The sequence below is a fragment of the Meriones unguiculatus genome, chromosome 2 (genome assembly GCF_030254825.1).
Source record: "Meriones unguiculatus strain TT.TT164.6M chromosome 2, Bangor_MerUng_6.1, whole genome shotgun sequence".
NCBI classification, from domain to species: domain Eukaryota; kingdom Metazoa; phylum Chordata; class Mammalia; order Rodentia; family Muridae; genus Meriones; species Meriones unguiculatus.
The window spans coordinates 130,375,422-130,402,702 of NC_083350.1; the positions used below are offsets into that span (position 1 = coordinate 130,375,422).

The following is a 27,281-nucleotide window of genomic DNA, read 5'->3' on the forward strand; positions in this document are numbered from 1 at the left end:
TTCACTTTGTATTCTGGCTGTGGCCCCCTCCCTCATTTCCTCCCGCTCCCTTTCTTCCTCCCTCCCTCCCTCTTCTTCCCCTATGCCCCTTCCTGAGTCCACTGATGGGGGGATCCTCCTCCCCTTCCCTCTGACCCTAGTCTATCAGGTCTCATCAGGCCTGCTTGTATTATATTCCTCTGGGGCCTGGCAAGGCTGCACCAGCCTGGGGGAGGTGATCAGAGAGCCAGTCACTGAGTACATGCCAGAGACAGCACCTGCTCCCCTTACTAGGGAACCCATTTGGAGGCTGAGTGTGTGGGCTACATTTGTGCAGGGGTTTTAGGTCCTTTCCACGCATGGTCCTTGGTTGAGGTCATTGGAATCTATGATTGTGAGGTCTGGAGCCCAATTATCTTAAGCTATTTTTCCTAAGCTATTTTTAAATAATCGAATTGCTGTTTATTGCTCACCTCTGTGTTTGACCTAACACTTTAGTGAGTATTAGATAAAACTCTTTATAGATCTGAGCTTCCATCAACCCCCAGGATAAGAATATCCCACATCAGGAATTTTCGTGCTCTGATTGGTCTGCCTGCCTAAGTCCTAGAGGCAATTTTAAAAAACTTTAAAATTTGTGACTTTCTTTGTTATATTTCCAGAAAGACTTTATGAAATTATTACCGTATTGGAGTGTTGTGTTTGAGACAAACAGAATTTATGCTTTTTGTTCGTGGTCACTTACATTTGACTCCTGAATATTTTTTAATTCCTTTAGAATTGATCACTGTGGTATTATATCAGCATAACTGAAGGGTACCCCTGTCTCCCTCTCATGTTTGTCTCCGCCAGTCCTGCCCCAGTCCTTTCTTTGGTTAGCATGACTTCTAGTCACCAACTTTTACTGTTTTGACTGGCTTTCTTTGTATGCATTGGGAAGGAAAACTATCTCAGTTGTGTTTATAATTGCTGAAAGATGTGGGAGAAAGTTTTCTATGAATACTGCAGATTAGATTAAGTGATGTTTTACTTAATGATCCTTGTACAGATGGGAGCTGGATTCCTTATTTAAAGCTCAGAAATTCATCTCTCCATGAATTATTTTATTCTCTAAATTGTCTTTTGCTACTTTGAAGATGTAAACAATGTTCACTTCTATCAGAAAAATACATGTTTGAAATTCAAATCACATATTTGAAAATTGAGGATATTGTTTCCTGTCATCAAACTGAAGAACTGTTGACAGACACTAGGAAGGCCAATTGAGAAATGCTGAGAACATAGTTTATTAAAAACAGAAAGGGCCTTTGTAAAACATCAGAACATGTTTTTCATTTCATTAGCACATGGCATGAAGGGAGCCAATCAGATTCTGGAGGAAAAAAGTTTTCATTTCTTTCCCGTGTACGCCACATATCACTTCAGAGTATTCAAATTGTGTTTTCTACAAGGCTAAAGTTTTACTTACAAAGAAGATTATTAAATGGATTTACTTAAAGCTATATTGGGTGACTATTGGGAGCAAATGAAAACAAGAAAAAAGTAATGCAGGGCTTTATGAGCAAAAGAAGGATGTATCCAGGTGATGCTGAAGGCTGTCTTTCCAGGAAGGGGCTCCACCCAACGATTAACTGGCAAATTCCAAACCAAGGGCTATTCATTAGGATGTGTTCTTGAGGACATACTTGGCAATAAATTTGACAGAAAGCATGGTTTCTTTACATGTTGGCTTTATCCGGGATTCTGGAAGAAGGAAACCATATTTTCCTCTATCTCGGAGCTCAAAGGCAAATGTGTGTTTGATGCCCAGGTCATAAGCCCAGTCTAAAGAAGAACCTGATGTCGGGTCTGCAAAACAGAATCAGTAAATATTAGATTAGAGGCAAGTACTGAGGCCTTTTCCTTTTTTAATGACGTGGGAATCACGGGTGTAGAAGATGTTGAGCTGGCTCAGAGGGTAAAGTGCTTGTAGTGCAAACAGGAAGTCCTGCTCGAGGATTCTCAGCACCTATGAAAACGCCCGAGGTGGTGGCTCACGCCTAATGTCAGTGTTGAGCGGATCCTCAGTGTTGAGGGGATCCCCAGAGCTTTGTGACCATCTTGTCTAGTCAACTGCTGTTGAGTGTCAGGTTCAATGAGTGACCTTGTCTCAGAAATAAAAACAAGGGTATAGAACAATAGAGAAGAAGCCCAATGTTGGCTCTGGCCTGAAAACGGACACACACACACACACACACACACACTTAAAATTGCATGTGTAAAATTAACAATAAAAGTAATTATAGTGAGTTGCGGTAATGACAAATATTGTAAATGGTACAGATACATTGTAATCCACCATATATTTTAAATATGTATTTTATTGAAATTTTTTATTTTTCGTTCTTTTAATTACTTTTAAAAATTAGCACAGAAAGTGACTTTATTATGACACTTTAATACGTGTCTGTCTCTATACCTTTTTCTTATTCATCCCCTTCTATTGTCATCCGCCATTCCCTCCTGCTTTTCTCTAGTGGACCTTGTCTTTTCTTCAGATTGTCATTCCTTATGACTTAATGTCGCATGAATTATATTCTTGTGGGTCAATAACAAATTGAGTTTACTTTCTGGGTTCACACTGCTACAAATGGAGCAATTTTGAGGGAGTTCTAGCAGCTAAAAGAGGCTTCACTGGTCATTGGAAACTGTATCCACCAACTGTGCAAAATTTCATTCTTTTGCACACTTTCAATCTCTCATTATTTACGCTGTCAGAGAAAATTGTTTAAGGCCAAAATAGTTTAAGTTAGCTATTTTAAAGATGTATTTAACACTCTAATCCAAATTTTATATCATTATTTTTTTGTGGAACTTTACTAAAGATGTCATTATTTGGTAAAAAAAAAATTATTAATGCTATAAACCTATAAAGAGAGGTTTCTCTCTGAGTGTGGATATTATAGTATATGAACATACATGTTAAATATGCAGGTGATTACACATAATATACAAAATGCAATACACTGTAAATGCATCTATATGTTTTCCTTTATGTAACAGAATAGTATTTTTGTATGTAAACTCATTGATATTTAAGGACACACTTAACTGGTACCAACATCTTAAGCTTGAAAAATAATAATTCAAAGCAATTTTGAAGAAAGAAGGAATATTTGGGTGGGAAGAGATACAGTTCAACTATTCAGGAGCTGTCTGTGGAATCTCTAATGCGCTCAGTGCACTTTATGAGGGCTGAGAACAGTAAGCAGCCCATCTAAGCCCAGTAGCACAGAGAGGCAGGCTTCATCAGGGCAGGCAGGGAGGCCAGGATGAGCTGCAGGGTGGAAACTCATCTGAGACAGAAAAATAAACAAGCTAAACCAAAAAACAAACGCAACACAAAAACACACTACCTAACCAACCAACTAAACCCTGAACCAGTAGCTTTATTTGGCCTTGGAGAGGGCAGGCAAGGTAAAGCTTCAAAGTCAAGTTGCAATTTCAGAATCTTGCAGTTTTAGAGGCAAAAAGAAGGTGAAAAATTTTAGTGAGAGCACATGTTGTGAATACCACGGAGAAGGTGAACCAAATGATAAGGAGTTAAAGGAGAAACAGTACTGTGCTTGGTGAACAGGGTGAGAGCACGGACTTGTCAAATCCCGTTTTTATGATGCAGACCACATTAGAGAAGTAAAGAAAGAGAAGCATATACATTTCAGGTGGGGGTAGTTGAACTCCAAGGACGGAAAAGCCAGGGGCTTTTTAGGGATCTGTGGGGTCTGATTAAGCAGGAGTGAAATAAGCAATGAGTATTTGGGGAACCTTGTAAAGCAGACGCGATCAGAGTTTTTAAAAGAAGCAATAGGCACTTTTGTATTCTGCTGTAATTGTTAATCCACGCTAGAACGCCTGGACAGCCACTGGCAGGCACTGTGAAGCGAAAGAGTCAAGATAGACGCAAAACACCAGGAGAAACGGTGGGGTGGTACGTGACATGATTTGACAGAAATGGCTAAAATTTCAATTTGGGCAGTGAAAATACCCATGTTGTTAACAAAAACAGGGGAAAGCAGGGACATGAGAGGGCCAAAGAAGAGAGAGGAGGCCGTACTGGGCCTCAGTGAGAAGACTTGCGGGAAGAAAGCCGGGGAAATCAACATTGAATTATTGACAAAGCATAGTGGGAGGAGGCGATGTACACACGCTTAGGATTACTTCCTGTGTGGTGGACGAGCCACTTGTTTCTACTAATGTTTCTTTGGTTTTGCTCTGAAATTGACTTTTTTTTTTTTTTTTTTTTGCTTTTCAAGACAAGGTTTCTCTGTGTAGCCTTGGCTGGACTCGCTTTGTAAACCAGGCTGGCCTTGAACTCACAGAGATCTGCCTACCTCTGCCTCCCTGAGTGCAGGGATTACAGGCATGCACCACCATGCTGGGCTCTGAAATTTACTTTATCTGATATTTAACACGTTTTTCTCCTACATTTTCATTCGTTTGTATACTGTTTACCTCAACCTGTCTGTGTAATTAGATTAGAAATAAGTTTCCCGTAGATGATACATTGATAAATAACAATGAGTTATCTCGAGTCTTTATATACATTAAATGTTGGATGAAATATTTTTTATTATTAAAAATTATTAATTATATGATAATTATTGATTTACACAAAATATATGATTACATATAATTATATAACAATTATAATGATATGAAAGTTATACAATAATTGTAACATAATTAATAAATTACTGCTAAATAAACGATCTCATTAGCAATAATTTAAAGGAAAATCTACAGGTAATACATTCTCTGTTTTCTGTGTCTATTTTCCCTTTTGCTTATATTTAGAATGTAAGCTTGCTAGATTTTTCATTTCAGCATCTGAAATTACTTTTTTTTGTTGATCACCGTAGTTTCAAATGGAAAATAGTCAAAGAAATGTTTTTGGATAAGTTTGGACATACTTTTCATTGAACAAGTTTATAGAAAGCAATTCTACTCTTGTTCATGTCCCGCATTGTGGTGTGAGAGGCTCTGAGGGACTGACTCACTTATGCACATACTAGCTTATAATTATGACTCTTCTTAATTTTTTCCTTTTATTGAAAACAGATATTTTTTTACATAGTATATTCTGATTATGTTTTCCTTTCCTCTGCTTTTCTAAGTTTCTCTCCACCTCCTCTCCCATCTGGATCCACTCCTTTTCCGTCCCAGGATTCTAAAGGATGATAATAAACAAAACAAAACAAAAATAAAACAAAAACTAACACATTGGAGTTGGACAAGACAGAGCGGAAAAAAAGCTCAACAGGTAGCACAGTCGTCAAAGTTCGCACACTCAATAATCTCATAAACACACTAAACCGGAAGCCACAGTGTATACACAGAGGACCTGGTGCTGACCCAAGCAGGTCCGGTGCTTGCTGCCTCAGTCTCTGTGAGTCCGTATAAGCTTTGCTTTTATTGATTTAGAGGGCCTGTTTTCTTCATGTCCTCCATCCCCCCTGCCTCTTACACTTTTCCTACTTCCTTTTCTACAGGGTTCCCTGATTCCTGAGGGGAGGGCTTTGATGAGGACACCCTGATAGCTATAACTCTTGCTATAAGAGAAGAAAGAATTTTTATCCACAGAGTCTGGTCTTTGTCAAAAATAAAATGGCATCTTTGTTATTGTGGATTCCTTGAAACAGAAAAGCTTGGATAGTCACAAAAACCAAACAAGGAAAGCAATGTGTACATCAGTGAGAACTTTGGTTTTAGTATAACATTGTCATTCCTTTGCCATTACGTGTAACTGGCAGGTAATACTTGCACATCTTTTGGGGTGTTTTGTGAGGACTGATTTAGATCATGAGAATCAAGTGCTAAGCCCTGTGACCAGCTTGTGAATCAACGAACAACTACAAGATAATGTTCAAAACACAGTCTGAGACTTAACAGATTATACAGGGTTTTCTGATGAGGGTTTATACATAGCACAGCCATGCTCATTTTAAATTTGTCATCTGTGGCTGCTTGCACTACAGTTGAGTAGTCTTAACAGAGGCCATTCTGGCATTAAAGTCTAAACAAATAGCTGACCTTGAAAAAAGTTTTCTGATTCCATGTAGAAGGAATAAGAGATAAGAAAGTCAATGTATGTAAAATCTAAGTAAAATGCCAACAGTTATGCAAGTCTATTAAATACTGAAGAATTAGAAATGGGGTGAGAATATAAACAAAAGAGAATTTAAATCTTACTATCCCTCTTCTTACGCTACCACACAAATTCATTTGCCTCTAACAGGAAGAACAGACCAGAGGGATGAAAGGATATGAGTCTATGCCCCAAATGACCACAACACATCTCACACCCAGATTAGTGAGGAGAAGAGAGAAAAGGCCAAAGAAAAGACAATTTAATTTATGTGAAAGAGATGAGAGTTAGATGTGGCCTCTGCCCAAACTAATTCTTGTTAGTTCTGCTCAAGATGAAACATTGGTGTTGGAGAACAGGATGATAGTTGAATTAAGCTATAAATTTCTATTGATTTAATAATCTCTCTTAATTTTATAGCCTTTTAAAGGCTTATTGTAATTTGGTTCAAAAACTTCCTTATCTCAGGCAATAGGCACACTCCATTCTTTAGGTTCACATTTAATGCAAAATTCTGTGAAAGAGTTGGAGTTTATAATCTATAAACATGATCATTTTTTTCAGTATTCACATAAGATTTAGGGAAACAGTCAGAGTATATGACAGGAAAAACTTACAAATTGTTGATGAGATTGGACCGTAGATGTAATGGGTTTCATATCTAGTTGAGAGAACATCAGTGGCAATCCTCGAAACTTTGAGCTGGGGAGGGAAGTGAGAGGGGATTACAGAATGCCACATGAATTCAATGCGTTTCTGATGAGTTAAAAAAAATCAATATTACAGGTTATTTAGCATTTGAAGATCAAAGTAAGAGAAATTGCTAGGTAAGGAACATTGCCAAGTGCGATCAATCATTATATGGAATTATGCTGCATTCTCCCTATCTCTCTGTGACCTTGCCTGCATGTGTGAAGAAGCACCACATGGTTGCACCCGTGGTGGTAAGAAGAAGGTAACAGGTCTCCTGGAACTGAATTTACAAATGGCTGTGAGCCACCATGTGGGTGCTTGGTATCAGCCTTGGTAATCTGCAAGGACAAGTGCTCTCTATGCAGCTGAGGCACCTTTCCAGGGTGGCACGTCTTTTCTTTCAGACTCTTTTTGGCTTGAGGTATTTGACCCTCTCAAAATCATTTTCTCCCCTCCCCTTCTCTGTATTAGGTCTGTTATTGATGCAGAACTTTCTCTAGTTGTGCTAACAGAAGAAAGGGAGTTGATTCATTTTTGTTTCAGTCTTCATTGACTGCATTTGTGTTTATGTGTGTGTGTGCACACACACAATACCTTGGATCTAACACAGGACGCTGCGTGTTAGCCAAACAGTTGACCACTAAGCTACATGCCCAGTGTGGTTTATTCATCTTTAAAATGGTTCTGTTATATTAGAGTTTCTTTTCTGGAGTGGCCGTTCATCACATTTAATCAATTGCTTGTGATAGGAGAGTCATTGTTGGAATGAAAATTAATTAATGTAGCCTCCAGTGTATTTGTACTCCGAATAAATGTTTTTCCATTGCTATGTATAAATGTATGTAACTAAGAAATATATTTTTAGTTAAAATATAAATTAATGTGGTCTCTGTGTAAAAACTTTCAATTTACTCAGAAAGGCGTGTTCTGCACACCCTTCCTAACAGTATGCAATTGCCTTGCTGTATCTGTACACATTAATCACCTCATGGTTCAGATAATTAACTAGATTGGACCATAAGCAGCAGGGTAGGCACAGAATTTTCTTCATGTGAAATCACTGGCTGCTTGAAGTCTTGGATTTAGCTAACGTTAAATGTTACTGAGATGACTACAACTGAGTGATGCCAAGATAAAAATCCTGACCCATTTTTCTCCAAGTTGATTTCAGGAAGTATCTGAGCCCCAGCATTGAGTGGATGTGCTCTGTCTTCTAGCTAGTGCTATTCCAAGATCGTTCCCTTGGGTGCAGGGTGTTCTTTCTAAAGCTTATGTATTCGAATCAGTTTGCACAGAAAGGAAAATAATATTCGTTGGATCATAGATTTAAAATGATACCATATTCTCACAGATAGAGCACTGTGACATTTGTATTTTTGGTTAGTGGAAGAATTAATATTTTTAGTTTACTAATAGAGAAAAATATCCTGGATCTCCTTAAATCTGCTGTCCAGAGATTAGAACTAGCTACTGTCTCTACTGATTCATAAGGCTTTGGCCATGCATGATTTTAGAGTGGGTGATTTTAGAGCATGACTCAAAGAAAGCTTTAAACACTGCTATATTAGAATTCTATTCTACTGTATACATTAGGCCATTCAATATTAGACTTCTGTTTTGGGTGGCCTAGACATTTCCTCCTTATGAAGTTTTCTTAGAATTACAATCAAATATATGTTCATAATTATCAAATAAAAACTCTAAAGATCATTATTTTAACTACAGAATAAACTTCATTAGTTATCTTTTTTTTTTCTGGTCTTTTAAATGTGAGGCCTTGGTGCGGTGGCAAAACTGTAATTGTAGGATTTGGGGAGCGGAGGTAGGGAGGATGGTGAAGGGGAAGTTCGGTGGGGTCACATAGTGAGTTGAATTAGCGAGCCTAATTACATAGTAAGACCCCGGAACTGTCTCAAAACAAACAAGCAAACAAACAGACACCATTTTAGCATACCTCAAAGTTGATAAAAACAAAACAACAATAACAACAACAACCAGACTGAAAGTAAATGATGGTGTCAATGTACACACCACAATTTTTTTTGTTCGTTTGTTTTTGTTTTTTAACATACCAGGTCCTGGTGGGTGGGTGTCAGCTTGGATGTATAGCCATAAGGAAATAATACCATCTGAGAGTAGGAATGGAAGGTGATGTAAGCCTTGATTGAGTTCAGGTGGCTTCGAATGAAGTTAGTGACAGCTCTGGTCTCTTTCTCCGACTCTGGTGCAGCGCCCCTGTAGATATTCTTGCATGGGTCGTTGGTGTTCGGAAAAGCTACAGAAGAAATGTGTGTGAGCTCACAGAGTGTACTATCGCCTCCCCTGCCTCCTCTGATGTGGGTTCACTCGATGCTGAAATCGTGAGATATCTCCTGTGACAGTCACTAGAGGCTCTGAGCACATGTTTCACAGGCCGACTCTGGGGGTATCCTTGCCTTATTTGCTCTCCTTTTCCAGGTCATAGCAAAACAGATCACAGTCATTCCAAGGCTGAGACCTGGATCCACACCAGTTCCTGTTCAGCCCAGCTCTGGTTCTTGGAGAACTGCTATCAATCGCCTGCCTCGAGCCTGACTTTCTTCCGCTTTTCTCAGAATTCTCTTGATTAGGGTTCGCTACTGTTAGTTTAACATTCATTGTGGTGTGGTATAAAGATATGGTGACCTTTATAAAACCAGATTAGACAAAGAAGAAATGCACAAATTGGGGCAGAAATATGGTCTCCTTAAAACTCTGTAATGATAAAGTTGTGATTGTGCAGAAATGATGGCATCATCTAGGTCTCACATCCATTGTATCTGACATTGTATTCCTGGAATACAGTGCCACAGGAATTGTACAATGCACAATGTCCAATGATGCTTTTGTATTCCTATTAAACTTTTTTTCACTGCCCCTGTCCCGAATGCTTCTTTGTTAAGCATCTGAAAAAAAAATCATTACTTTTATATTGGTTGTAATTACTGGTATTTATCAACTACTATCAGATTAGGAAGAGGAAGGACCCAAGATCACTCCAGATTACTTTTTTTGTATATCTGTTATGTTTTCTAGTTCTTCTTTTTTTAAGTGTTCTGTAAGAGGTGGCTTGATAGATACATAGTATCTTTTCCCCACTTCCCCACAGAAACCCTTCAGAACCTTCCTAGGGTGTTGATGATTATCTTCCATCTAACAGACAAGGAAGTCAGTACTCACTCAGGGATCTCTATTTTTGCTGAAATAAGTAGGTGGATTATTTAAACTCAAGGTCTAAATGCAAAGCCATTTTCTTGACACCAAATCTGCAACTCACAGTCCCACGAGACATCAAAGTTCCTGTTGAGGTCAGTGCCAATGCAGGTGGAATTTTGGTTCTTGGAACGGTTTTTTCTCCACATTCGGTCCTGCCAGAAGGGACAACAGAGTGTGGGTACATGGTCAGTTGCACTTTTCATTGTTACCACCTACAGATTCTCTCTGTAGGTGTCTACAAGTTTATCTGAAATCTCTATAGTTAACCTGAGCTTCTTTATTATAAAGAGATTTTGTTAGCACAATTTTTAATATTCTCAGATACATAATTTTTAACCTTAACACTTTAAGCACTGATGAAGATTTTTGATAAGTTTAAAAATGGTTGATTAAGTTTGTGCACTAAAAAAAAAATGACCATTACAGGCCCGAAAAAGCAGCTGTTATTTTAATGACACCCGTGCAATCAGGACATCACGATTGACCAGTGGGCGTGGCGTGAGAAACATGGGCATGCTCAGCCTGAGCAGGACTCGGCTCTAAATGGGAGGTCTGTATCATGCCTTTCCTTTCAAGGCGGAGGGATCGATGGGGAAGAGGAATTGGAAAGCTTGCGAAGAGCTGCAGGTGACAGTGTTTTCTAGACATAACAGGGCAGATTTACATGTGAATTCACAGGGACATGACATCATGCACAGGATCTGGACAAGCTGAGGCCAGACAAAATTTCAGCAAGGGGTGGAGGAGGTGGGCATCAAGTCCCACCCACCCCTATTGAGGAGCTACTGAAATTTGCTTGCTGTTGGAAGAGGGAAAAAAAATATATTTTTAATAGAGTGATTCTGGGTATCTCAAGCACTCCAGGGCAAGGCCAGGGCTCAACAGTAGTTGGCTAACACAAACTGGACACTGTGTTTTTCTGTTTGTTTGTTTGTTTTAAGAGAGAGAGAAACATGAAATTGGGTGAAAGTGGGAGCAGATCTGGAAACTTGGCAGAAGAGAATCAATAAGGTCAAAACAGCCTGTATAAAATTCTGAAAGATTAAATAAAAACATTTAAAAAAATTAAAAATACATTTATTTCTCTGAATTGGAATCAAATAGTTATCCAAACTTTAACCTAATAAGCAGCAATGAGTGCGCATTAAAGGCAGCGACTAATGCATTACTTAAATGCAGCAGTTGTATGCAGAGTAGGTACCTGTGTCCATGACCAAATATATCCATCCACATTGAAGACAGGCAGAACGTAAAAATTCATCCGGTCCAAAAGTTTGGTCATGATTTTGTTTTTTCCATAACTCTTGGTTGCCTGGAGGAGACAGGAAGATAGTTACTATGCAGAAACCCGGATCCTATTAACCACAGCTACCACTCTTTGAGTTGTTTTCAAGGCTTAATGCTTTTAAACAGTTTTTAAGGTACACAAAAATAAATGGCCCATTCAGATTACAGGAACAAAAACAACCACTTATTAAATGCAGGAACATGAACTGAAATGAGCATTGCTGAAAGGTTCACTGAATGATGGAGACCTGAGGCTGCCAGAGGCAGCCTGTATAACCAGAGCCACAGACGAAATAGAGCCAAGTGGAAATTAATACCAGCAGGGACTTGATGGACGCATTCTCTCATATCCCTTACATAAATAAAGATCACGCCTGCGAGAATGAGGAGAGAGGAACATTGGAAAAGGTTCATAACATTTATAAATATGATTGGAGAAAAACTCCTTTGCGTGTGGACTCAACCCAAATTCTGTGCATATTAAACATGTGCTCTATTGCTGAGTCACACCCCCAACCAGAGGAACACACGTGTGCATGTGTGTGCAGATGTACCTACATGTTTCTGTGAGTGAAGGCCAGAGGGTGACAGAGGGTTCAGGGGACTGCCTTAATTTCCCTTTGTTCTCACTGAACCCGAGGCTTGACAGTTTGGCCAGAGGAGCTACCATCAGGACCCAGGGGTCCTCACCAGCACTAGGATTTCAGGTGTGTGCTTTGCCCGGCATTATCACACAGACGAGGAGGATTGAACTCAGGTCCTCATGCTCGTGCAAGCTAGCACTTTACTGACCCAGCTGTCTTTCTGGCCTCAGAAAATTAATAAAGACACATGGCACATGTGTCTGGCACATGCTTCCTAGCAATCACAAAGCACTGGCTTCAATTTCCCACAATCATGATAAAATAAAAAAAAAATTCAAATGTCACAAATTTAGAGCTTGACCTGACCATGTGTTTTTATTTTCTGTAAATCCCTCCTCTGAGTGTTCTGTGGCTATGAAAATCCTCAAAAACAAAACAACACAGACACCCTCTTCATTCTTGAAAAATTTCTCTCAGGAACACCTGTAATAAAAACAAAATGTGTGTGTGTATGGTTTGAGAGAGAGAGTAGGTGTGTGTGAAGGAATCACTGGGCAGTCCAGAATGGCCGCAATAGTCCTCTGCCTGCCCCAGCTGTCCCACTGATGTGAGTACAGGCACATAGAAGATTCTTGCAGTTGCAATGTTTTATGCTCATTGCAGGTTAAGGGGAGCTTTTGGCCTTTAGTTGGGAGGGGCCAAAAAAACCAAAGTGGTATACATCAGTGTTTTACAGCATCTTTGCTAGTGAACATATCTGTCACCCAACAACCCTTGCTTTGGGTGTTCCAAAGGGCTGTGTGAGAGAATTGGTAGAGAAAGTTGGAAATAGACAGGTCAGAATAAATGAGCAGTAGATATTCGGGGACATATGAACCAGATCTATTTTTATAAAACAAGTTTATTTCTCAGCTGAAAGGAAATGAAGTAGGAGAATCCCACATTCATGTACGACCAGTGAAACCTGTAAAGCAAAATTATACATTTATTTTCTGAGTTTATCAAAGATAGCTGAATTTGCAGGCTATAACATAAAAGGGGTATCAGATTTTTACCTGCTTAGCTTCAGGATAAAAGACAGTTGCTTTCACTACCGTAAACTCTCAGGTAGAGATTAAGGAGTTTGAAGGAAGATGTAATTTGCATAAAAATCTTCAACAATGATTAAAACTCAGGTGGATGAATTTTATTAACAATGAATAGCCCTTCTCTAACAAGCTGGAGCACCACACACCTGGAAAGGGATGTTGTTAGTGAGAGAGAGGTTGATTGTGACTGGTCCACTCACCTGATAGACGAACCACTGGCAGAAAGCTGTAGAGACCCACTCACGGGCGTGAATGCCACAGTCCATAAAGATAGCCTTTCTTTCTCCATCTTTTTTCCCAATCTAGTAAAATAAGCATTATTTTGTCATTCAATGGTTCATTTTCTCAAACAATTATTGTCCTTGTCTATTGATGAACACGAACCATACTTACGCATACTGTTCCCAGGGAAGATGATGGCAGCTATCCTGTCTATTCATAATAATTCTTCTGCTCAAGGATATGTTTTTTAAAACAATTCAGAGGTTCAGAGCTGCTTCTAGTTTGTTTTTTTTTTTTGTAACAAACAGCACAAAAAACAACATAGTCTGGGGCTGGAAAGGTAGCTCAGCCGCTCAGCAGTTAAAGCCGTGTTTGCTCTTGCAGAGTCTGAGTTCTGTTCCCAGCATCTACATGTAGTAGCTCACAACTGCCTAGAACTCCAGCTCCGGTGCAACTGACTTCCTCCTTTTGCCTCGTTGGGCGCTCACATGTACATAGCCATTTGCAGACATCCATACAAACACATCCGGAATAAATAAAATCCATCTTCAAGAAACACACTCTAGGGTCAGTGAGAAGGCTCGGTGGATAAAGGCACCCGTGGCTAAGCCTGATTAAATTCAATCTTTAGGACCCACGTGACAAAAAGAGAGAACAGACTCCTCAAGATGTCCTCTGACATTCACATGTGCCATGCATGTAACTACAGACACACACACACACACACACACACACACACACACACACACAGACACACACAAAAGTAATAAAAAATTTAAAACCCATAATCTGTTTTTGGACAGGAAGCCACATGCATACCTGTAATCCCAGCCCTCCCGAGTTTCAGAACCACAACTATCCAAATTCCCTCAAAAATAAAACAGCAAACAAGTTCTATGTTGTCTCTCTCTCTTATTCCATTGATGCCTTGTTAATTGTAAAGCCTGGAGTGAGGCCTGGTGCTGTATGTAGAGTGGGGAGCAGGACCAGAACCTGCTATTTGAATGGCTTTTGTTTTCACTGGAGTTCAGATTTAGTTGGTGGTTGGAGAAACTAAATTTGAATTTCGTTTGAATGGAGATATGGAATGTGAGTGCCTTCCAGCAGAATCCTCGTGTCTGCACAGCCTGGCAGTAGTTGGGGGGTGGCTCCTCATTGACCCTGGCTCTGACACTCTCACTGCTCCTCTGGGATTACCTATTACGATGTTTAACTCTTTCATCCTGACTTTTATTCACCAGTTTCATTCCATTTTAACGGACTTGGAAGAAGTGTTTAGACAAGGACACTGTAAACTGCTTTGTAACACAGCTATCCTCTGAAATGGGTTTGCTCATTGTGTAATCTCCAGCAGGCACTTGCTCCCCCCACATTTTTTTTTTATTGCAATGAAGATTGTTTTCTGAATTGAAGTCCAGAGTTTAAATATCTCAAAATAACATGTTTTCCAATTTCCAGTTTAGCTTAGCTGCCACGTTCATGTTTTACAATAACAAACTAATTAATGGTTCTTCAATTATTCTATTTATTTATTTAATTTATTTTTTAATTAATTACAGTTTATTCACTTTGTATCCCAGCTGTAGCCCCCTCCCTCATCCCCTCCCAATCCCACCCATTCTTCCTCCTCTCCCGTGTCCCTCCCTCTTCAATTATTCTTACCTTGAGAACATATAATGGATTATCTTCAAAAGTCGATCCAATTTTAATTCTTGAGACCATTTCAGGATGTTTTCCTACCATTTTTTCAGTCCAAGAAACAATCTTAAGATCAAAATAAAATTTGAGGAATTAAAATACAGGAAAATTGCATAACACTAAAGGAGGAAAGCCTTTTAAAAAGACCATAACAGGAATTGTACCCATACCTTTTCCCAGTTGTTGTATTTTGCATAACTGTGCCTGCCTGCGATTTCATCTTTCACATCAAACTGTTTCTCTATCTCTTCTTGCAGGTCATGTATCAGGATTCTGTTTGACAGAGAATGATAACATACATTTATCATAGGAAGATTTTATCATAGGAAAGAGAACATTTTATCTTTCTTTGCAGGAAAATGCCTCTTCCTCTCCTTTATCTGAAATAAAGTCCACTTCCTCGTTCCTCTGCCCTAGGCATCTCCTTTGGACAAGGCATGGAATGGCTTCTGATACCCCATCTATTTGAGCTATGCTGACTTTTCTGACAGGTCTGGACTCATGTTGCTGTCCAGAACTTGAAACAGCTTGGCCCAGAAGTAGAGATTAGGGTAAATGTACATTATGTATAAAATTTTGAAGAACTTGTATGTAAAATATTTCACTCATTGGTCTTATATTGGTTGTGTGATTAAATAATAGTATCTGAGGTACATTTACCTAAATGAAATTAATTATATTTATTGCTTTTTCCCTTACAATGAAATACTAGGATGTTTAAAACCAACTAGGGATTTAGCACTTAGCAAGGCAAAGTATTTCTCTAAACTTTTATGTTTACTTCATCTTCACAAGAGATTTTTTAACTTTATATTCCTGGAAAAAAAAAAACCTGAAGCAAATTGTGGTCTAATGGTAGAGCTAGGGTATGGCTAGGGTGCTTTTGAGAGCGTGAAAAAACAGTCAAAAAAGTCATTGGGAGGGTGACACTGTTGGGGTAAAAGAGTTTATACCTCCATTTTTAATTTCATCTCTTCTTGAGTCAACCCATCTTGCTATTTCAAGATCTTTCTTTTAAATATTATATAATTTCTTTTTAAAAAGTTGATTTTTTAATACACTTTACATCCTTGTTGTAGCTCCCTCCCTCCTCCCATCCCAGTCCCATTCTCCCTTCTTCCCCTTCCCCCCTCTGCTCTCTCCTTTTCCTCAGAAAAGGGAAGCTCCCTTTTTCACCTCCTCAAGTTGCATCAGGACTGAGCATGTCCTCTTCCCCTGTGGCCTGGCAAGGCAGTCCTGCCAGGGGAAAGTGATCAAAAAGCTGGCAAGTGAGTTTGTGTCTGATACAGTCTCCACTTCCCTTATTAGAGGACCCGCATGAAGCCTAAGCTGCCCATCTGCTACATCTTTGTAGGGGGTCTAGGTACAGTTCATGCATGGTCCTTGGTTGATTCTTCAGTCCCAGCAAGCCCCTCAGGCCCCTGGTTAGTTGGCTCTGTTGGCCTTCTTGTAGAGCTCCTGTCACATCTAGGTCCTTTTCTCTTTCTTCCCACTTTTCTACAAGACACACTACCCATCACCCAATGTCGACTGTGAGTCTCAGCATCTCTTTTGAGGTACTGGTGGGTAACACATTTCAGAGGACCTCCATCAGGCTCCTGTCCGCAAGTTTAGCAGAGCATATCTCATGGTGGCAGAGGTTGACACTTTCTGATAGGGTGGGTCTCTGGATGGGTCAGGCATTGGTTGGGCATTCCCTCAATCTCTGCTCTATCTGTTCTATCTTTATCCCTGCACATCTTGTAGGCAGGGTAAATTTTGGGTCAAATTTTTTTGGGTAGGTCGGTGTTCCCCTCCCTCTACTAGGAGACTGGTCTAGTTAGTGGATATTCTCTTCAGTCTCTAGCTTCTCCCAAACACATCAAATTTCCTACCCTTCATTTTTCTTTTGTACTCTGTCCTAAATTTGTTTAATATGGGCCAGATTCTGCTTTATATACATTGCTAATCCTGTCAGCATTATCACCATTTAACTAATGAGGAAATTCTTACTCAAAAAAATTACATATTTATAGTTTGTGACTTTTAACATTTTTTTAATGCATGTGTGTTTATGTAGGTCAAGGGGCTAGCTCTCTCCTCCCATTGACTGTCTGGAACCAGAATCAGATAGCCAGACTCATCAGCAGACTCCTTTACCTGTCTAAGCATGTTGCCAGCACTGTAGTTAGAATGTCTTTCTATTTGGAGTTGGGAATTAGAATCCAAAATGCTTGAGCTTTGTTTCAAAAGTGCTATTTTCATTATGCAAACAAATGCTTTTTTGTGGTTTTTTTTTTTTGTTGTTGTTTGTGGATTTACTTATTACTCAAGTTCATGAACTCATTTTTGAACTCATGTAGTAGGAAACTGTTTTTATGTATGATAAAATTTAATGCTGGGTATAGTACCTCCTTATTCTTATTTTCAAAAAATTTTCTGTTAGAATAATTTTAGAAAATAAAATAATCAGAAAAGTGGCTTCTTGATAAAAGTTTTGATATTAAATTATGGAAGTTTGAGAAGAATTTTGCTAAAGTCAGACTAAGTTGTTTTGTTTTGATGTTTCAGTAAAATTTTATATATTTTGATTGCCCTTGCATGTATTTTAAACTAGTCTTGTAAGTGACGTTTCTGTAGTATACTTTTAAATTGCTTATTATTCACATTAAATATATTTGATTTGGTTACACTTATCTTGTTCACTTACCTACCTTATTGGCTTTAAAGTTTAATTGACCCTTTAAATTTTAGTTATGTGTTTAGAGTTTCTGATGTAGTTACTTTCTCTGTGACTATATTTTCTTTTTACTTTTTCTATTATTATTATTATTATTTGCTTTATTGTATTGGTTAAACTTTCAAAACATAGAGAAATAATAGAACTGAAAGAGAGCATTCTTATTTTTAATTCTCTTGATGGAGAAATCTATCTCTCACAATTAAGTATGATGTTGAATGGTATTAATATGGTAGGGTTTACTTAGGTGATCTTTGTATTATTGCTTACTAAGGCAAAGTTGTATCGATATCTATTACTAATTCCTGAGAGTATTAAACTTTATAGTATAGCTGCAGGAAGTTTACAAGCATTCTATTTTTCTTTTTTTACATAGAGTTTTACAATTTGTGTTTAACCCAGAAGGAATAGATACAGTGAGACATTGAGAAATGACTTTCTTAAAAACAAGCCATATTGGGTTACATAGAAAAGTAAACCTACCTGACAACAGGATAACCCTAAAAGAAAAAATTGAAAATTTGTGGAAATGGGCTCTGTGTCTGGATTATGTCACTTCCTGTTGAATCTATACAAAGGCAGTGTCCTGCTTTTGCTCAGGAGATGACATTTTCCATTTGTTAGCAGCAAACCGTGAAATCAGGAGGGTGCTATCTGTTCTTTAATGTGCTCTGTAATCACTTAGAAATCATCCGCAATCATTTTCTTAGTCATCTAATAAGGAAGCAGCAGCTTAAGTTCAAATGCTTTTGATATTGAACTCTAGTCCTATACTTTTGCTTGTTTCTTGAAATGGGGTTTCTTTGGGTAGCCTTGGCTGTTCTGGACTTGCTTTGTAGACCAGGTTGGCCTTGGACTCACAGAGACCTGTCTGGCTGTGCCTCCTGGAGTTCTGAGCTCACAGGCGTGCTCCACCATGCCTGGCTACCAAGTTCTATTCTTGACGCTAGATGTGACTCTGAGCAGTTTAAAGTGTTTCTCTGACATCCGTTTTCCTCCCTTTTCTAATGAGACCAAATACATCACCTAAGATTTTGAAGAAGACGAATGAATAGGTGGTGAGACACGCTCCACATTCCCTACCCACCCAGTGAACCTCCAAACAGCGAAGGCGGGTTTCACGGTTGACAGCCGCTCTACAGAGTTCCCTTTACCTACATTTAATTATCTGTAGTTATGTGACTCAATGACACCCCTCCTCCACCATTCTTATGATGAGCGGAAACACTGCAGAGGTCCTCTGCTTGCTCTGCTTGATTTCTTCTTGTGAGCTGGCTTATGGATCCGGCTCTCATGAGGAACACAGATTTGCTGTACTCCTGATTAGAATTTATTTAGAACCTAGGACCGAACACCACCTCTGATGTGCATTCTCATTAGCTGCACCGATGGAATTATTACTCCTGTCACACTTAACTCTCTGTGTGGTTAGCATCGTCTCTTATGAATTTTGGATTTCCGAGGATGGGAACGTGTAAGAGCAATTTTGGAAACCCATGGGGCATGTTGCACTAAAACTCTTAGGAGGCCCGAGGAGGTTTGGAATCATGTTCTGAGGAGTTGCTGCCGATATAATTAACTTCCTCAATCTCTAGAGGGAACACATAGCTTTTGTTCCACTTGCATAAAAGTAGTCTGATCAACAAAATGAACATTTCGTGATCTCAGAGGCTGAGTCACAATTCAAGGCAATGTTAGTCAGTCAGAGAACCTTATATCTCAAAGAGAATCTTCAGGCTTAACACTGGTCGATTCAGCAATCATGATAACAGCAGCAAAAGAGAACCATCTAAATGGAAATACAATCTTTCCACAAATGCATGAGGATACCAGACTATTGCAGCTATGGACCACAAGATAAGCCTCAGGCTGGGAATTATGACCTATGGCCAGATACCATTTATTGACTCTTCCACTAGCTAGAAGCCAGGGTTAGCAGAGGGAATCACATGACTTTCTCTCAACTATTATTTCCTAGATTCATTTACTGTGTTCGAAAAATGTTCTAATCCTAAATGTAGGAGAAATGATAATTAGCACTGGGGGTTTAATAATACAAACAGGTAACACTTATCAAGTCTTTATTTCGTATCAGGCATTGCGCTCAAATCTTTACCGATATTTTATCATGTTGACATTGTCAGCAATGGTGGTTGTGTACTATTATCATTATATTTTATGGAGGACTTTAAGTCCAATTCAAAATTGTCATATTCTACAGCAGTTGAGGTGGAATTTTGAACCTACAGTGTGTGACTCTGTTGACAATGTAGGAATCATTACACAATAGAGCCTTCTTTACTGGGGTGAGAGCTCTGGGCGTAGCCACCAGATAGGTCAGAGTTTTCTTGGTCTTGGAAAATTTTTGTAAGGTTTTTAGTTCCCCTGTTGCCATGGATGTTTGTCTTCCAAAGTCAGTGAGCTCCAACTTGGTTCAGAGAAGTGATCAAATGAGTTTCAGTTTCAAGGCTACTTTTAGAGAGTATCAAAGAAAGATGAGATAACTATGGGCCAGTGTCTAACTTATGTTAGAGAGAGAGAGAGAGAGAGAGAGAGAGAGAGAGAGAAGGAGAGAGAGAGAAAGAAAGAGAGAGACTGGATCATTTTAGGCTGTTTTGTACAACTGGTCTGGGCTCCCTTGGTGTTCATGTTGTAACAGAGTTATTTTTAAAATACGTTTTTAGGTTTCTGTAAAATTGAGTTTGGCGAATTCCTAATCGGGTAACCATGTGCATTAAGTTCTGGATTTGCTGACATAAATTTCTTAATGTCTATGGCATAACATCTGTTGGGAAATAAACTTTATGACATAGGCTTGTTCTCTAGAGGGAGGGAGGGCAGCCACCTTCAGTCCTCTGCACTGAGTGTGTTTGCGTGTGTGAGCTCGTGTACACACGCATATGAATGGCCTCCTTTTCTCCTGAGCTAATAGAAGAACTAGCCATAGAGATAGAACCGGTCCCTCCTTGTGGAAACCATGTGAGGCCGCTCCCTTTACTACCCCCATTTTAACCAGTGTTAAATACCTTGATTTGGATGAGTCTGATGTGTTTTGCTTCAGAATCTTTTTCCCCCTTCACCTACAACACTTCTCTGTTTTTTGTTTGTTTCTTTTTGTTTGTTTGTTTTTATTTTTACCATAATCAGTACCTTTTCAATTCTTGCAACCAAGTTCACAAGCCTGTTATACCCTGGAGCAAATAATATGTAGACGTGTGTGCAGAGCATGAAGAAAAAAATGAATGAAGCAGCACACACTAAGTAAATCATTGGCTTTATCTGATTGAGACAATTATTTGACAGGGTGGATTTACATTTAGAGCATGAATTTGTATCTGGATGAACATTATTAGGTGATCAACCATTAACCTAGAGTGCTGAATGTCACTATGGGAGTTTGCATACTTCTATCTTGCATTTCTAGGTAATCTTGTGTAGTTCTTATTATAATTTTATTCTATTGTACAGTTTGAGTTTTATTGTATTAGCAGCTGGTTTTTGAATTAATTCTTATGAATAACTTTATTTTCTAATTTTAACGTTTGATCAAAGAAAAGACAATGCTAGAAACTATCTCAATATAAAAAATTCATAAATACACTCAGAGTTTTAATGGCTGAATTGAAATACAGTGTCTGCCTCTGACGCCCAGTCCAGGACATGTATTTTTTTGTTCAACACAAATCAGTCTGCTTGCCTTTGTTAGTATATACTTACTTATATATACTTACTAAGTATATATAATAAGTATTTGTGTTTGAATTTGTGTTTTGTATTTGGCTTTTTATGATTTTTTAAAAGTATAAATAAAAAGGAACTACGCATACATGCTACTTTAGTAGCTGAATTTTCTAAAAATGAAAAGATACCAGTGTAATGCACTGATGCATTAAACTGAGTAATGGTTTGGGTGCACTGTTTAATAAAGAACGTTTAAGTGAATCACCGTCAGACTAGCTTCTTTGTTTTTAGTTAGCCTGGTGTCTTAAATGTAAGCAAACTTTTTTTTTTTTTTTTTAACTCTCTTCTGTCTGGGATGCGCTCAGTCCTGATGTGACTTGATGTGCTGGGGTGGGTTAGTAGGAGTCCTCCTTTTCTGAGGAGTAGAGAAGCAGGTATGGGGGAAGATAGAGGGAGGCTGGGATATGGAAGAGAAGAGGAAGGTGGATACAATTGGAATGTAAGGTGAATTAAAAAAAACTCTCTTCTATTACCAATACCAAGTAATGTGCATAATTCACATGCAAATAAAATTATGCCCCTGAATACAGAATTTTTAATATTTTTCTCTTTACAGATTACTTTCCATATTTACATTTGTGAGGGAGATAGGTAATTACATGGTTTTCCCATGTTTGTAGCTAAATTGAGACACTTTTTAGAAACCCTGTCATAGACAGGTAAGTTTAATTTTAATAAATAGTTTAGCATTTTGCTTCTTGATGCAGGAAGCAAAAAAACTATTTGGGTCTGAGATGAAATGACACTTGTGAGGATCTCATTCACACCTCTACAGGGTCAGGGTTATTTCAGACAAGAGAGGCCTGGAGGATCCAAGATGGGGTCAGGTTGGGTGGGGAGGGGAGAAACGTATTTGCTTAAATGCTTATGTCAGTCCCTTGTCTCTGTCTTCCAGTGACTCGCTTCATCTACAGTCATGGCAAGCATTGCACTTTTCATCTTTTTGTTTGTTTGTTTCGAGACAGGGTTTCCCTGTGTAGCCTTGGTTATCTTGGACTTTGTAGACCAGGCTGGCCTTGAACTCACAGAGACCCACCTGCCTCTGCCTCCCTGACTGCTGGAATTACAGATGTGGGCTGCCATGCTTGGCTGTTTTCATTTTTTTTTTTTTTAAGTCCTGTTATTCCACCCAGATTGTATAGACTTTGGCTGAACACTACTGTGTTTTAGTTTGGGCTGGGTACTTTGTGAAAATTAATTACTACTAGGAATTGATATCAAGTCTCTATTAATTATGTAAATTGCAGAGTGTAGACATTGAAGCACAAATCACAAGTGAGAAGGCTGGTTGTGGAGTGAATCTATATAGAGGGCATGAGGTTTTTGTAGTCACAGATAGCACTAGAGAAACAGGAATGTTAAATTCACAGGCTTTTCTATTTAACAGAAGGGATTCAGATCCATTTTCTGGATGTAGTTAAAAATCTGATACTCTTTGGCTCTCTTTAGGGCCAGGCCTCATCCACCCTCCCACCCCCCCCAGATTGCTGAGGATTGTTTCTCAGTCAAAGGAACTCATTCTTATGAAAGAGGTTCCACATACTGTGTAAAAATTTTTTTTACTATTATGACCCTTAATCTGAGCGTTGTTTCTCAGGTCAACAGAACGTATTTTTTATGGAAGGGGTCAGAGAGGGTGGAAGAGCTGTAAGATCCAGAGGACCCAGATGGCCAGTGAAAGACAGTGACTTTGAGACACAACAGGTTTGCCTACACAAGAGCTGTATGTAACCACACCAGGCAACATGTCAACATGGATGGGGCAAATTTTACAAGACCTACAACTAGATAAAGATTCATAAGACACTCATAACTACTAGAGGTAATCAGTTTTCTTTAGGGATGAAGCCTGTGATAGGTTATATAATCCCATGTGGTAAGTTCTGAACACACAAACATACACCAACATTGAGTAGGGGTGTGCTTGTGTGTGCATCAGTAATAAGGATAATAAGCATAGACGTTGAAGTCATAAATTCCAAGGATGTAGACAGAACACAGGAGAAGTTGGATGACAGACAGAGAGGGTTGGAAATGATGGAAATATAGCATGCTTATGTATGAAATCCACCCTCCAAAACCTCAAAGATATTAAAAAAATTCTAAAGGTTTCAAGGTTACCCAAACTCTGACTATGAAACGTAGATGGAGATTTGCCCAGGACTTACTCATAGTGCATTTTATGTTGTTCCAAGGTAGACCGGAGAGTCCACGATTCTTTCTCACTAATTCGGAAATCCACTGTCGAGTTCGCAGCGATATCATGGGCAGCATCTGGATACCAGAAGTCAAGCTACAGAGACAAGACCATTATGAAATGTTGCTTGTTTGTCTGCCAAATATGTGTATATTTAAAATGCTGAATGTGGCCATGTACACCTGTAACGTCAGAAATTTGGGGGATTAAAAACAGGAGGACTTCTGGGGCTTGCTGGTTGCTGGGTTCGCTGAGAAATCCTTTCTCAAACAAATAAGGTAGAGTAATAAGACATTTGGTGATTTCTGTTTTCATATGGGTTTCTCTATGCTCCTCACACACAGGAGGGCATGCACTAAAGCACATATAGATACTAACACACACACTGACCAGGTATTATGCACCACAAAGGGATGTAGGGTTTTGTGTAACTAATAAGCGAATGAGAATGTTTTTTTTGACAAATGTGTGTAAGATCTGTTGAATATCACATAGTGGGAAAAAGAATTTCTACTAATATTTTAGGACAATGCATTTATCAGAGCAAATAGAAGAGGCAACTTTTGGTTAATCTCTCTTCATGTCTAGCATTTTGGATGTGAACAAGATTATTTAATAATTGATTTGGCCAAAGTTGGTTGTAATCCTGCTTTTACAACTTTCTGTTTCCATCCATGGATTTCTCTGTGAATTCTGGAACTCCTGGAAGGTTTGTGTCTGAAAAGAAGGTGAAGTTTATTAATCATGTCTTTTAATTTTACTATTTTAGTAACACGTTCTCGATGAAGCCACTGAAAATGATTGTTTTTCAGTGTGCTTTAATGAAAAAATGTGGTTACTAGGCTTCCCTGGTGAGTACCGTGGACACAGTGAGATGAATCCACCTCATTATATACATCCTGATACATCCTGAGATTTCATAGGTGATGGTTTTCTGTTCACTATGTGCCTGAGCAAATTTCAACAAATTTGATGAATGAGCTTGTAAGAAAATCATTCAGGTTAAAATAGTTTGAGGAGATTCCAGTTCTTGGGTTTCTTTAAAATCGCAGTCAGTTCTGAAGCCAAGTGAAGTACAAATTCTCAGGCTGCCAATATAAAAAAGGTGCCCAGTCTCCACTATCACACCATGATTGAGGCACGTCCAGTCTTGGGTGTCTTTTAGTTGCACCACACTTTAACTCTTGGACAGACTATTATGGGACAGCATGAAGTTTTTATGAACCAACCAACTCATTTGTTCACTTTGCAACATTATAGCATAAGTTGAACACATCAGGAGTTAGTTTATCCGCTAGACTTCACAATAACTATCTGTGCTATAGCAACAAAATGTGGAGGAAGAACTTTAAGCTCAAAGAACTGCTGTGAACGTTCATTACGAGGCAGGCACAGAGGTCGGGGCCACAGAGGTGTCTCACTGGGAAGTTGTAAGTGAAGATTTTGTGTGCCACACAAAGCCACACACAAGTATTTTCATCATGTTAGCCAACCGCAGAGGAAAGAGCAGGATGTCCTAAGAGAGAGAGCAAGGCAATTTCCTGCAGGAGATATTGGCCAATTGGAGTCTTATAGAAACAAGAAGATTCAGCCAGATAAAGAATTAGAAAATAACATGCCGCCTAGGAAGAGGTGGGAGAAGATGTGATGTGTGCATCTCCAAGGCCAGGAAACAAGAGAGGAGGGACTGGGGACTGAAGAGGTAACCACGTGGCAATCCATGGAGGACTCTGGCCACTCCAGACCCCACAATAAATGCTTTAATATTTTCTTTTTCACAGAAGGCTGTAATATCCCTTACTGTGCCGACTTAGTGCTTCTGCTGCTGCTGCTGGAGAACAGCTAGTTATCAGCTGCATGTCGACTAGTGAGCTTCCGTAACTTGCCTAAGGCCGCTGAGCCAGAAGAGAACTAGGATTTGAACCCTCACATCTGGCTTGGTTGTAACCCTTGCACGCTGTTCTCACAGACATTTTTAAACGAGGAAGCGCAGTTGTCTGGTCGTAAGATTGCAGGGATCCCTTGGCTTCGTGGGAGGTGAGACTAAAACCCTAGACATGGGTGTGTTAGAGAAGGGATACTGAAACTGGTCCAGAGGCAGGATGGACTTGCCGTCGGCAGCACAGAGATGATGGTGTGGGTGTGAGGAATACTTAGGAATTAGAATAGGTGGACCTTTTGAGTGGTTTGACTGAGCAGTGTGGCTAGAACTGAAGCCAAGCTTGGTTGTGGGTTTAAATCTGTAGTGTAACATTGGAGGTTTCAGCTACTATGTTTTTACTTCAGGTTCTCTGTTTTAAAGGTGTTGCATTGTAAATCTGCTGGTTATTATGAAACAGGAGGAAGCTGACTGGGACAAAGTGCCCTATGTAAAAGAAGCAGCTGACCCAATGATAGAACACGTTATCTTTTCTTTTTGGTTTTTAAGATACTGCTTTACAGTAAGGATCTCGTTTGAAAGTGTATCCTCTCTTGGCAAGCGAACATCAGCCAGCACTTTACTTTCATCAGTTTGTACTTGAACAGAAGCAATGGGTGTGGATGTTGGGGGTGGGGAGATTCAGAGTACAGACAGGAGGGAAAGCAGGCAATGAGAAAGGTGTGTTTCAGATTTGCTTAGAAGCTGTTGCTTGGAAAGCCATAAGGAAGAGCAGTGAACCATGGAAACAGAACTAAGTGAGGTGTTGGCTGCTGGTTGAATTATCCCTGTCACTCTCACTTGCTTGTCAGCCTCTGGGAGCCTGGTGGGCATTGAATATAAAATAAAAGGGAATATCTTTTAGAGAATAAAAAAGAAAGCTATCATACCCCCCCTGAATGCCTTACCTCAATGGTTTGGGTCAAATCCTTCAGGATTCTTGCTTGCTTTTCATCCTGGAGCTTCACACGGAATACCTTTTCCCTTCAAGCAGACAAAAGACAAAAACCAAAGAAACAAAAAAATCAGTGAATTGTAAAGACATATTCCTTAATTCTCTTCTCACCTGGAGAATGGACCACAGGAAGGGAAATTTACCTATCAAAGCGGACAGGAGCAATTGCAAGAGTGGTGGAGATGACACCCATAAGCAAAAAGAACCTCATGGCTCTTCTTTGGTTGACCCGACCCCTCTACTGGTTTTATACCTCAGCTTTTATCTCAAGGAACAGCTTATTTCCTCTGGGGTTTCGAGGGATGAACTGTCCACCCAGCTCATGTTTTTACAGTTGGGGTGGGGGAGCAGGCATGTGATATCCAGGCTTCTCTCTATGCTCTCTCTCTCTCTCTCTCTGTCTGTCTCTCTTTTCTTTTTTGGTTTTTCAAGACAGGGTTTCTCTGTGAAGCCTTGGCTGTCCTGGGCTTGCTTGGTAGACCAAGTTGGCCTCAAACTCACAGCAATCCACCTGCCTCTGCCTCTCTGAGTGCTGGGATTAAAGGCGTTCACCATCATGCCCAGCCTGTCTCTACTTTCTTAATAATAGGAAATATACACTTCGAAAAAGATTGAGAAGAAAATTGCTTTAGCAGGTAGTTTGTCCCAGGTGAAAGGATGGGTCTATTCACAGAGCTAGGACGGGAACTTAGTTCTGTTTGCACTAAAATACTAGCCTCCCAGTAATCTTGCATTAAAGAGCAGACAGAATACATTCATATGTTTTAAATAGAAAAAAATTATTAATATAGTTATTTTTTTATGTGTATGTGTGTGGAGTTTGTGCATGCCATGACTAATGT

At 39.3% G+C, this 27,281-nt stretch overlaps 1 protein-coding gene across 1 annotated transcript; it reads right to left on the bottom strand.

Moving 5' to 3' along the window:
* Nucleotides 1-1,241: 1,241 nt before the first annotated feature.
* Cpa3 (carboxypeptidase A3) lies at nucleotides 1,242-26,709 on the bottom strand. The gene is made up of 11 exons (XM_021659955.2): nucleotides 26,583-26,709; nucleotides 26,393-26,468; nucleotides 23,538-23,662; nucleotides 15,080-15,182; nucleotides 14,874-14,975; nucleotides 13,190-13,291; nucleotides 11,232-11,342; nucleotides 10,092-10,182; nucleotides 8,869-9,071; nucleotides 6,721-6,805; nucleotides 1,242-1,827 (listed from the first exon to the last, which is right to left on the bottom strand). Exons 1-11 carry the CDS (start codon nucleotides 26,648-26,650, stop codon nucleotides 1,640-1,642), a joined length of 1,254 nt encoding a protein of 417 aa, XP_021515630.1. The 5' UTR covers nucleotides 26,651-26,709; the 3' UTR covers nucleotides 1,242-1,639.
* Between the last annotated feature and the right edge of the window lie 572 nt (nucleotides 26,710-27,281).

Bases quoted from the DNA above. Each gene is read 5' to 3' on its own strand.
- Cpa3 (XM_021659955.2), bottom strand. From the start codon at position 26,650: ATGAGGTTCTTTTTGCTTATGGGTGTCATCTCCACCACTCTTGCAATT. The intron at 23,663-26,392 runs GTAAGGCATTCA...TTGTCTCTGTAG, and splicing joins ATTTGACCCAAACCATTGAG to CTTGACTTCTGGTATCCAGA. The intron at 13,292-14,873 runs GTAAGAATAATT...TTATTTTACTAG, and splicing joins ATCCATTATATGTTCTCAAG to ATTGGGAAAAAAGATGGAGA.